The sequence below is a fragment of the Mya arenaria genome, chromosome 4 (assembly GCF_026914265.1).
Source record: "Mya arenaria isolate MELC-2E11 chromosome 4, ASM2691426v1".
Classification (NCBI taxonomy): domain Eukaryota; kingdom Metazoa; phylum Mollusca; class Bivalvia; order Myida; family Myidae; genus Mya; species Mya arenaria.
Window position 1 is genome coordinate 72,560,349 of NC_069125.1, and position 13,681 is coordinate 72,574,029.

The 13,681-nt window shown below is 37.8% G+C and overlaps 1 protein-coding gene across 3 annotated transcripts in view; it reads right to left on the reverse strand.

Annotated features, from left to right (window-relative positions):
* Positions 1 to 13,681, reverse strand: part of LOC128229773 (sodium/hydrogen exchanger 10-like) — a 216,996-nt gene that overhangs the window by 40,753 nt on the left and 162,562 nt on the right. For all 3 annotated transcript variants that reach the window (XM_052941592.1, XM_052941593.1, XM_052941594.1), the window contains 3 exons: positions 10,858 to 10,939; positions 7,650 to 7,752; positions 2,450 to 2,528 (listed from right to left, as the gene is read on the reverse strand). In XM_052941592.1, coding sequence (XP_052797552.1) covers positions 2,450 to 2,528; positions 7,650 to 7,752; positions 10,858 to 10,939 — 264 coding nt within the window. The remainder of the gene's footprint in view (positions 1 to 2,449; positions 2,529 to 7,649; positions 7,753 to 10,857; positions 10,940 to 13,681) is intronic.

Below are 13,681 nucleotides of genomic sequence, written 5' to 3' on the forward strand. Positions count from 1 at the left end.
TGTACATGGTTGGTCTGGGGTAGATAGGAGAAACTCCAACATAAGAAAGTAAAAGACAATGTACATGGTTGGTCCGGGGTAGATAGGAGAAACTCCAACATAAGAAAGTAAAAGACAATGTACATGGTTGGTCTGGGGTAGATAGGAGAAACTCCAACATAAGAAAGTAAAAGACAATGTACATGGTTGGTCCTGGGCAGAAAGGAGAAACTCCAACATAAGAAAGTAAAAGACAATGTACATGGTTGGTCCGGGGCAGAAAGGAGAAACTCCAACATAAGGAAGTAAAAGACAATGTACATGGTTGGTCTGGGGTAGATAGGAGAAACTCCAACATAAGAAAGTAAAAGACAATGTACATGGTTGGTCCTGGGCAGAAAGGAGAAACTTCAACATAAGAAAGTAAAAGACAATGTACATGGTTGGTCTGGGGTAGATAGGAGAAACTTCAACATAAGAAAGTAAAAGACAATGTACATAGGAGAAACTCCAACATAAGAAAGCAAAAGACAATGTACATGGTCCTGGGCAGATGGGAGAAACTTCAACATATAAAAGTAAAAGACAATGTACATGGTTAGTCCGGGGCAGAAAGGAGAAACTTCAACATAAGAAAGTAAAAGACAATGTGCATGGTTGGTCCTGGGCAGATAGGAGAAACTCCAACATAAGAAAGTAAAAGACAATGTACATGGTTGGTCCGGGGTAGATAGGAGAAACTTAAACATAAGAAAGTAAAAGACAATGTACATGGTTGGTCCTGGGCAGAAAGGAGAAACTCCAACATAAGGAAGTAAAAGACAATGTACATGGTTGGTCCTGGGCAGAAAGGAGAAACTTCAACATAAGAAAGTAAAAGACAATGTGCATGGTTGGTCCTGGGCAGAAAGAAGAAACTTCAACATAAGAAAGCAAAAGACAATGTACATCGGAGAAACTCCAACATAAGAAAGCAAAAGACAATGTACATGGTCCTGGGCAGATGAGAGAAACTTCAACATATAAAAGTAAAAGACAATGGTTGGTCCTGGGCAGATGGGAGAATGTCAGAACAAGAACTCTTTCAAAATGCCCCCATCTTTGCAGCATAACTTCATTCTTCTTGTCATTTACAAATTGTACAAATGGTTATGTTTGAGGACAGATTTCAGGTCCTAGTATTTAAGGATACTCCCAGATCTAAGTCAATTTATTTATATCTCTGCATGAAGCTTTATCTGATTACAGTTTAATAGAAATGGTAGCAAGAAATATTAGTAGACAATATTTAACAAAATACCAAGAGCTGTCACAGGAACCTAACAAATCCCTCAAATTGGCCTTGTCAGATTGATGGCCATTTGTATCATGTGTAGGTAATTTGAATAGATGATAGTAGTTAAGAACAAAAAGTTAATATATGGCTTTGGACTTTTTCATTTATCATAATATATCTTGAGACATATTCTGTGAAATTTGATTACTGACAATTGGATGGAAAGAGACAAAGTTGAGACAAGATTTATTCCTGTGAAATCTCTATTGGGCTCCATGGACAACTAAGGCTGACATAGGCGAAAAGCATGAAAACTTAAAGTTTTGTAATGTGTGATTAAAATCTGATTGAAATTGACTCAGTTGCAGCTAACACAATGTTAGCGGACAGACTCATGGATTGACTGCTGGACTGTTTGACAGTCAGAGTGACTACTGTAACTTTGTCGCCATTTAGAAGCATCACAAGACAGCACAACAATGGTTAGGAGGTCACAGGGACACAAGAACAAGTCGGGAGTTTAATACACAACACAATCATTACCCTCTTTCCGCTTTGCAACCTGGTCACATAAGTACATTATATTTAATTATATCATCTACTATCAATGAACTTAAAACTCAGAAAACATTGACAATATGTAAAGGATAAACTATATGGACAATTTTTATACTCTTTTATACACTATTCAGTGCTTAAAATAATACAGAACTAAGCAAAAAACAACAAAAAGGTTTATAAAGTTAAACTAGAAGCGACGAAACCAGGTTTTTGTTATGGGCAATCAGAAATTATAGCCAATTAATTTGTTGTATGACTTTATCTTTACTTTTATCAAAAAGAGACGTAACTGAAAATTACTGTTGGCGGAAACCATTTTTCTATTTTAAGTAATAGTGACCTTGACCTTCGCCCTTCCCCACTCAAAAGCAATTCCAAGCTAGCTCTTCACATAAGCAACTTACACACCAAGTTTCGTCAATATCTATCAATGCTAACTAAAGTTATTGAACAGAAACCAATGTTTGACGCCCGCCCGCCCAACGACAACCTCATTCTAATAACCCGGTTTTCGTTGAAAACCTGGTTAAAAACAGATAAGCTGTGTTTGTGATAATATACAAGACCATTTTTTACTAGATCACAGCAATTCCAAAAGCTCCATGTATCATGGCACAAGTTAAATTCCCCTACCTCCTCCTCAGATGTCCTGTAGGGGTCGATGATCTCTGTCTGCTTCTCAACCGTCTCCCACTCAGCATCTGCCAGGAACCTGAACACAATATTGCCATACAATAAAAGAAATCAGAAGTGCCGCATTGTTGCGCGTGACTCATCTTACATTGGGGGTGTAAGACAGGTTTTTCCAGCACTGGTCACATGACCGAAAACACACGTCCGGTATGCAAGAAAGAAATGAGTGGATCATTTAGATTTTGATGGAACAAGTATGCTATGCATTTTTTTTTATAATATTTTTTTTTTTTTTGGTAAAGTGAGCTGTTTTTAACTCTTTATTAACCAATCATTTTAAATCTCAAACATTTTTGGTCTTACAAGGTCTTCAATATATGTGTTGTAAGGAGTGTAAAGAATTAGGTACACAATTTACCCCCAAAAATGGTATGTACATGTATTACAAGACTTTGAGCCCCATGGAAATTGGTTTAAAATACCTAAATTGTGAGCATTGGAATTTATTTCAAGACCTTTACTGTTGTGAGCCGTGGACATTTGTTATATAGTCAGCAAAATTTGTGCATTTAAAACAAGAATTTTTGGCATTCTTCATGTGCCACTAAAGTGATCTTTGGAACTGTTTTTAAACCGTAATGGTACTTTTTAACAGTTTGGTAATCCACAAACAGAATGATGTTAGTATCTATACACACAGCATAATATCATGTAATCATAGGCAGTATTAGCAGTAGGCTAAATGACAAACGGTTTCATTTCAACAGTACTTGAATGGATAACTGCAAGCACATAATTTGTGTAAATGTGTCTCCTGCATACATGTGATAATTTCTTGGGTCGATTCCGGAACACTCGTCGTAATGTCAACGCGCACTAGAGAGTTACGGGGGCATGCCCCCTCAGAATTTTTTTTGAATGGGGAACGTCTGTGGTGCATTCTAGAGCATATCTGGGGCTATTTTAGTCGTTTTCAACGTCGGGAAAATGTACCTATTTTGACTGCCAAGACGTATTTTTTACTTGACATGGTGTTTTTTTTTCTGCATTTTAAATAAATAAAAAATAAAACCACTGGATATTTTCCCAGGCTTTAAATGAAGTGCTAACCAGGAGGATATGCAGTCTACTTTCGGTTTCATCAAAACAGGAAATAAACAACTATACGGGCACCTGTTTTCCTACGCTTTTGAGAACATGCGTTACAAAATATTTATTTTTTCATCACATTTAAAACGTTGGCAATTTATGACACACAATATTTTCCAGACGATCAAGAAGATTTTCCAGTCGATGAGCTTTTTTCCGTTTGGAGATGCATATAATTTTGATAGAAACGTGTCAACAATCGGCTGTATAAAAACACTAAAATTCCTTATGGATGCGTAAGTTGTTTAAAGTTGTTTAAAGTATAGCGACGTATCGACATTGAAATTTGAATGGAATATGGGATGTTTTAATTTTGTTTTTTTACTCATTTTGTCACTTTCTTTGAACTTACCTTCATGCTAGTTTGTCGGTAAAATGTGTGAAAAATATAAATTCATCAATTAAAAGCTATCATTCATAAGACCAAACAAATCCATATGAAAACAATGAATTTGTATACAAGAACCCTCCCCGACTTGTTAAGCACAACAATAGGCCAATAGATCAATTATCGGGTGATTGATGATGACCTCGACGACACACGTACCAATTAACGGATTAGTGTCAACATGTCCTATGTTTTACGACCAGCTGAATTACATTGGTAAAATTAAGATAATCGATTCCGAGATTTTTTTTCCGATTTTTTTTATGACTTTCCGGGACAAACATGCACCCTAGGTGACTCCGTGACAGAGTTACGATTTCCGGGACAATCCCGGATGTCCAGGACGTTATCACATGTATGGTCTCCTGTGATCTACCATGTGTTTGGTTAACAGATATTGATTGAAAATCGTAGCGCCTGCCATTTGGGAAAGTGTGAAGGAGAAACAAGGATTGTGTAATACATTTTCTACTGACTTTTCCATTTTGGACAAAATTATCAAACAAACAAAAATGCACTTATTTTTTTAGCCATTTCCTGTGTGGTCAAATTCAGTCAAAACAAGTAAATTGTCTCATTTAGCAAACCTGATGCAAGTAAAACTTTAAACAATCTTCTATAATGCATGCTATACAATAGCACTTCAGATACTAGACTAATCTTCTAGTTACCCTAAAAATTTCTGAGATGTACAAAATTCTTACATGGCCAATATTTATAACTAATAAATAAGTTTTTGGTCTTGTTTTGAATAACAATACAATGCTAAACAACATGGACAAGGCCATCAGCCAAAACAATACTGTAATCTTCTGTAATTTCACCAGGATCAAAGCCAAACACACAAATTACTTCCTTTGCAAAAATAGACCCTTAAAACAGAGGACTTTTCCATTCCTGAGACCAAATAAAATCATCACAATGCAGTAAAGAGTTATCCATTGACAGTAATTCGACCCCAATAATTAAACTCAATTATCTGAGTAATACTCTGGACATTTGAAGTCATTAAAACTGCTGTCCTCTCCTCTTTCTCATATATTTTTATTCGTTTTTTTCCTGGCCAATTTGCATGGACATTTTCTTTAATGTACATTCCTTTATGTGAGCATTTGGTAACAGACCTTTATGGTGACTAATGCAGACTTGTAAACAGACTTTGATTATAAGCCTTGTAAATTTGTTAATAGACGTTGATTGTAATATGAATTTGCTAAATGACCTCGATTGTGACCCATATGAATTCATTAGCAGACCTTGATTGTGAGCCATGTAAACAATTAGCAGACCTTGATTGTGAGCCATGTAAACAATAAGCAGACATTGATTGTGAGCCATTTAAACAATTAGCAGACCTTGATTGTGAGCCATTTAAACAATTAGCAGACAATGATTGTGAGCCATTTTAACAATTAGCAGACCTTGATTGTGAGCCATTTAAACAATTAGCAGACATTGATTGTGGGCCATTTAAACAATAAGCGGACATTGATTGTGAGCCATTTCAACAATTACCAGACATTGATTGTGAGCCATTTAAACAATTAGCAGACATTGATTGTGAGACATTTAAACAATTAGCAGACCTTGATTGTGAGCCATAAAAACATTTAGCAGACATTGATTGTGCGCCATAAAAACAATTAGCAGACCTTGATTGTGAGCCATAAAAACAATTAGCAGACATTGATTGTGAGCCATAAAAACAATTAGCAGACATTTATTCTGAGCAATTTAAACTATTAGCAGACATTGATTGTGAGCCATTTAAACAATTAGCAGACATTGATTCTGAGCAATTTAAAAAATTAGCAGACATTGATTGTGAGCCATTTAAACAATTAGCAGACATTGATTGTGAGCCATTTAAACAATTAGCAGACCTTCATTGTGAGCCATTTAAACAATTAGCAGACATTGATTGTGAGCCATTTAAACAATTAGCAGACCTTCATTGTGAGCCATTTAAACAATTAGCAGACATTGATTGTGAGCCATTTAAACAATTAGCAGACCTTCATTGTGAGCCATTTAAACAATTAGCAGACATTGATTGTGAGCCATTTAAACAATTAGCAGACATTGATTGTGAGCCATTTAAACAATTAGCAGACATTGATTGTGAGCCATTTAAACAATTAGCAGACATTGATTGTGCGCCATAAAAACAATAAGCAGACCTTGATTGTGAGCCATAAAAACAATTAGCAGACATTGATTGTGAGACATTTAAACAATTAGCGGACATTTATTCTGAGCAATTAAAACAATTAGCAGACATTGATTGTGAGCCATTTAAACAATTAGCAGACATTAATTGATTGTGAGCCATTTAAACAATTAGCAGACCTTGATTGTGAGCCATGTAAACAATTAGCAGACCTTAATTGTGAGCCATGTAAACAATTTGCAGACATTGATTGTGAGCCATGTAAACAATTAGCAGACATTGATTGTGAGCCATGAAAACAATTAGCAGACATTGATTGTGAGCCATGTTTAGCAGACCTTGATTTGTATATTATTAATTCAAGTTTTAAGTTTCAATAATATATTAATAATATGAGCCATGTAAATATTAAGAAGACATTGATTGTGAGCCATGTAAAGTCATGTTAACTGCTGTGAGCATTATAAATTATTATCAACGCAAATTTTAATGTGTGGCACATATATTTGTTAACAGATCTTTATTGTCAGGGACATACATTGATTGTGAACCACATACATTTGTTTACAGACCTCTACTGTGAGCAAATGTAAAATTGCTTATAGACCTTTTTTAAGTGAGCCAGGTACATTTTTTAACAGACCTTTTTTGTGAGCAAATGTAAATGTTTTTATTGATATAGGCATTTTTATGTGAGCCATATGCATTTGTTAACCTAATACATCCTTTATAGTGACATTGCACAGACTTATGAATAAAGCTGATTGCATTGTACAGTCAGAGGAAGCATATCTTTTTGCAATTATGTGGTAAGTTCAAAACAAAACAGTCAAATATGTTTTTTACCTTCGTCATCCATTTTGTTGGTTTCCAAATAAGTATTTTTCATAAAATCAACATAAAGGTTAAATACAACTGAAATATCAAATGGTACAAAGCATTTGAAGTATTTTATAGGCTAGTAATTCCAAATATGTTTTGAACAAGACACACAATTTTCAAAACAGTCAGTAAGATGGAAAACAAAATGGCTGTCTTTAATTTACAAGTTTGGACAGCCAATAAAAATGGTTAATTCCTCTAATCCCTATTTGGTGAGTTTAGTAGCCAATCCAAATGGCAGAAACTTTGGTCGATATTGGGCGAGTTTTTGCATTCTTTTTGTCATCATATGTTAAGTATTAGTACTACGATTGTCCAGGTATTGTGTCAAATACATAATAGTTAATAATAACTTATACTAAGTCACTCTCATTGGCAAGATGTTGTGCAAGAGTGTGGTCTTGTGTTGTGGGGGAACTAGAGAACCCGGAGAAAACCCTATTGTCCGGCTTGGTGACGCCAACCAAACTCTCATATGCCAAGGCCGGGAAATCAAACTCGGGTCAAAGTGATCAGAAGCCAGTGAGCTAACCAGACAATTGTTAAACTTGTTAATAGACCTTTATTTTTGACTGTATGAATGAATGTGTAACAAGTGTTAATGGCTGTACCTATCTGTTTTGAGCATGTTCAGTGTTTTCTCCCTCATGTCCTGTAGGTAGCGCAGAGCACTGGCCATGGCCATCCGCTTGGCTGGGGACAAGTCACTCATGCCTGAACACAAAAAAACACCATTTTGTAATATTGTGAAATAAGACATGTGTTTATTTGCCCTTATTTGCATAAATTTACTCATGAAAATAGAATCTCTTTTAAATGAGTCTTATAGCAGGGTGGATCCAGGACTTGTCTTTACAGGGCGCACATTCAGAGGAGCACCTTGGGGAGTGCGGCCCCTTCACCAGGAATCCTAAAATTGACTCTTAACGTGGCAAGGGACATTTGGGGTCCACTCCCAAGGAAAAATTGGTTACTTTTAGGACAAAATGGTGCATTTCGGCATTTGATTGTATATCTCTACAAAAATAATTGGTGGAGGGGTCACTAGATGCGCTCCTGGACCCACACAAGGACAGACAATCAAACAATAATTTACTTTTTACAACCAATGCAAAAATGTTTTTTTACCATTACTTTTTTAAATCCATATTTCTGTAGTATAAGATAATGCAGGTCATGAGGTAATATAAGTCAAGTGCTCTGTGGCTTAGAGGACACTTCATTTCCTCCTCGATCAAGATATGCCACTTTTTTATACAATTATTGCAAAATAGCCTCATAAATCTGGCCTGGATTGCCAAGGTCTGCTAGCTTGGTATAAATCTTCACCATAGCTGCAGAGAGGTGAAGAGAGTCTCAGAAAATTCAATAACCATGTTTAAACATGGCCCAGAAGACAACAAGTAAAACAAGAGATGTTTGTCAAACATTATGCCCCCTGAGCGCCAAGTTGCCAGAAATATTTGGACAATTGAATGAAATATGCATGGACTGAAATGACAGCTGATTTGTCATTGGATGCATATGAGGCAGGTCATCTACTGGTCATACCTAATCTTCATGTCAAGTTTGATGACCATAGGTCCGGGAATTGTTGAGTTATCACTCGGACAAGCTTTGGTCTTCCAACAGACCGACCGACATGTGCAAAGCAATTATATAACCCCTCTGCTTCGAAGGGGGGCATAATTAAACTAGATGTTCACTGAAAACTGATACTTCAACTCATGCATTTAGTGACATATAAATTTCTACTGTCTACTATATAAGAAAATAAAATATGGACAATCAGAAAACCTTTTTTCAGCTTACAGTCACACTGACCTTGACCTTTGACCCACTGACCTCAAAATCAATAGGGTTCATCTGCTGGTCATGACCAATAAGCCTACCTAGTATGAGGTCCCTGGGTCAAAGCGTTCTCAAGTTATTGATCGGAAACCGTTTTTCATGTTAAGGTCACACTGACCTTGACCTTTGACCTCAAAATCAATAGGGTTCATCTGCTGGTCATGACCAATACACCTACCAAGTATGAGGTTCCTGGGTCAAAGCGTTCTCAAGTTATTGATCGGAAACCGTTTTTCATGTAAAGGTCACACTGACCTTGACCTTTGACCCACTGACCTCAAAATCAATAGGGTTCATCTGCTGGTCATGACCAATAAGCCTACCTAGTATGAGGTCCCTGGGTCAAAGCGTTCTCAAGTTATTGATCGGAAACCGTTTTTCATGTTAAGGTCACACTGACCTTGACCTTTGACCCACTGACCTCAAAATCAATAGGGTTCATCTGCTGGTCATGACCAATACACCTACCAAGTATGAGGTTCCTGGGTCAAAGCGTTCTCAAGTTATTGATCGGAAACCGTTTTTCATGTAAAGGTCACACTGACCTTGACCTTTGACCCACTGACCTCAAAATCAATAGGGTTCATCTGCTGGTGATGACCAATACACATACCAAGTATGAGGTCCCTCGGTCAAAGCGTTCTCAAGTTATTGATCGGAAACCATTTGGTATTCCGACCGACCGACCGACCGACCGACAGACAGACAGACCGACCGACCGACCGACCGACATGTGCAAAACAATATACCCCACTTTTTTCAAAAGGGGGCATAAAAATATCAGACAGCTATTTTCCAGCCTGTCACTTTTATGATTCCAATTTTATTTATCCTCCTGCAGTATACAGTAATGTCTTAAAATTGCTGGAAATACAGAAGAAATATACACACACATAAAGAAAACATATTTATATAACAAGCATTGTCTGATTATTAAAGCAGACTTTATTTGTAATGCAGACTGCACAAAAAGGACAACCATATAATAATATCAATGGAAAACAAGAGTACAACAGAGTGAACGCTATTCCTGATCTTTTTGTTTTTCTCCGTAAAACAAGGGGTATAAATTTATTTAAGCTAGAGTTATGGGCCTTGCTGAACATGAGCAAAATTAATTACTTTTGGTTCTTTTCTTGGCAACATGTGAATCGCGTTTCATTCAAATATCTTTAACAGTGTTGAAGTTATGGCATTGGGTAAAGTCTTTGCAGGCCCTGCATTTGACGACAATGACACCAAGGGTAGGATAATCACATTTTTTTCTTTGAAAAATAGAATGCACAGTTGTTGTTTTTTGTTGTTTTTTTGTTTTTGTTTTATAGAATATAGGTTTATTGTTTAAGGAATGAGATGTGGGATTGATGTCATTATCAGGGTATGAACACAGATGGGCTTGTTAAAGTGCTCCGAAGGACTCCATGCAAACTTATCAGCCTGACTGCACTCATATCTCTGATAATGACATCAATCACGCAATTCATTTCTCAAATTTACACAAATAGCCCATTTTTTTCTTTCCAGAATTGTTACAAAAATATTTCATTTCACAAAACCTTACACTAATTCTTTCCCATCAATTCTATAAATGGAACAACTGACTGTAACTAGAACAACTGACTGTAACTAGCAGTTGATCATATTTTGTGACAATAACGCAGGAAAATGAATCACTTCAAATCACTTTTACACATAAAAATCAAAACGCTAATGACGACAATACATTTAACATATCATAAAGAAACACTTTCTAACATGATGATTTAAATTTGTGAGGCCTGTTGACAAAATACAAACAATAACAAGATAAACTATTTTCAATTTACATGTATGTGATAATTGGCATTCGCTGAAAGGCAGTTCATTTAAGGAATGGAAGTTGGGGTGTAAATATTTGGTATTTTTATTGATAGCACTATTAAAATGTTTTTCCTAAGGCTTCAAATAGTAATAAACAGTTGCACATACCTAGAACTCTGAGCAGCATGAAGATGGTTGTGGCATTGACCAGCAGAGTGAGGAACACCACTCCGGAGACATGGATCAACACCTAGAAGATATTATGTACCATTTGGGTCAAGAGTTGCCTGTGGTAAAGCATGCAGTGGTAAAGTCACAACACAAAACAGTATAAGGATCAGGAATTGACACAACTTGGTAACATAACACTAGGCACAACATTAGGACCAGCAACCAAAATAAGCAAAACTTGGTTGCATTAGGTCAAGCATTCACAATAACCACACCATGGTAACATTAGAATCAGCACCTGCACAAAAAACAACATGGTAAGATTAGGACCTGCACCTGCAATAGGCAGAACATGGTAACATAAGAATCAGCACCTACACAAGAACCAGCATGGTTGCATTCGGACCAGCACCTGCAAAAGGCAGAACATGGTAACATTAGGACCAGCACCTGCAATAGGCACAACATGGTAACATTTGACCCATTATGCTAACTTAAGGATGACAGTACCATCAACAGACAAAACCTGGAAACATAAGAAAGAGCATGAACATGGGAACATAGAACATAACAAGACACATAACTAGATTTGGCACACACAATCATGCAACCTTGACTTGGCAAATGCAGGCAACCTTGACTTGGCACACACAGACAACCTTGACGTGGCCAATACAGGCAACCTAGACTTGGCAAATGCAGGCAACCTTGACTTGGCACAAACTGACTTGGCAAATGCAGGCAACCTAGACCTGGCATATACATGCAACCTTGACTTGGCAAATGCAGGCAACCTTGACTTGGCATACAGACAACCTTGACTTGGCCAATACAGGCAACCTAGACATAGCAAATGCAGGCAACATTGACTTGGCAAATGCAGGCAACCTTGACTTAGCAAATGTAGGCAACCTTGACTTGGCAAATGCAGGCAACCTTGACGTGGCACACACACAGACAACCCAGACTTGGCCAATACAGGCAACCTAGACTTAGCAAATGCTTGCAACATTGACTTGGCAAATGCAGGCAACCTAGACTTGGCAAATGCAGGCAACCTAGACTTGGCCAATACAGGCAACCTTGACTTGGCCAATACAGGCAACATAGACTTGGCCAAAACAGGCAACCTTGACTTGGCCAATACAGGCAACTTTAATTTGGCCAATACAGGAAACCTTGACTTAGCCAATACAGGCAACTTAGACTTGGCCAATACAGGTAACCTTGACTTGGCCAATACAGGCAACCTTGACTTGGCCAATACAAGAAACCTTGACTTGGCCAATACAGCCAACCTTGACTTGGCCAATACAGGTAACCTTGACTTGGCCAATACAGGCAATTATGACTTGGCCAATTCAGGCAACCTTGACTTGGCCAATACACACAACCTTGACTTGGCCAATACAGGCAACCTTGACTTGGCAAATACAGGCAACCTTGACTTGGCCAATACAGGCAACCTTTACTTGGCCAATACAGGTAACCTTGAATTGGCCAATACACACAACCTTGACTTGGCCAATACAGGCAACCTTGACTTTGCCAATACAGGCAATCATGATTTGGCCAATACTTATAACCTTGACTTGGCCAATACACACAACCTTGACTTGGCCAATACACACAACTTTGACTTGGCCAATACAGGAAACCTTGACTTGGCCAATACAGGTAACATTGACTTGGCAAATGCAGGCAACCTTGACTTGGCCAATACACACAACCCTGACTTGGCCAATACAGGCAACCTTGACTTGGCTAATACAGGCAACCATGACTTGGCCAATAGAGATAACCATGACTTGGCCAATACACACAACCTTGACTTGGCCAATACAGGCAACCTTTACTTGGCCAATACAGGCAACCTTGACTTGGCCAATACAGGCAACCATGACTTGGCCAATACTGGTAGCCTTGACTTGGCCAATACACACAACCTTGGCTTGGCCAATTAAGGCAACCTTGACTTGGCCATTACACACAACCTTGACTTGGCCAATACAGGTAACCTTGACTTGGCACACACAGACAACATTGACTTGGCACACACAGACAACCTTGACTTGGCACACACAGGCAACCTTGACTTGGTAAGTATAGGCAATCTTAACTTGGCACACACAGACATCCTTGACTTGGCACACACAGACAACATTAACTTGACCAATATGGGCAACCTTGACTTGGCACATACAGGCAACCTAGACTTGGCAAATACAGGCAACCTTGACTTGAGGCATACAGGCAACCTAGACTTGGCCAATACAGGCAACCTAGACTTGGCCAATACAGGCAACCTAGACTTGGCCAATACAGGCAACCTTGACCTGAGGCATACAGATAACCTAGACTTGAGGCATACATGGAACCTGGTGGCATTTTGACCGCCATCAGTCACAACATGCACCAATATTCTAGGAACCATTAATGAATATAACGCATACATGCCATATTTTCTGGAGACCATTCAGGAGGATTTTTTCAAAAAGGCTGAAAATTCAGGGGGATTTTGGTAGTACAGTAGAAACTCACTAAACCGGACAAGGTCCGGACTGGGCAAAATTTTCGGTTTAGTGAGGATTCCGGTTTAGTGAGGATTTGATGTACGGATTAAGTTTACTCAAAATATTTTGTCCTTTAGGGACAGTTCAATTCTTCGACGTTTAGACATGATTAAAGCACATGAACATAAGTGATAAACATATATAATGAAACATTTCTGCGTTTTTAAAATCATCTTTTTTTCCAAGTCTTAAAATAAAACAACTCGCGAAAATGACCACTTCATCACCAATCAAAGTTCTTGATTTGA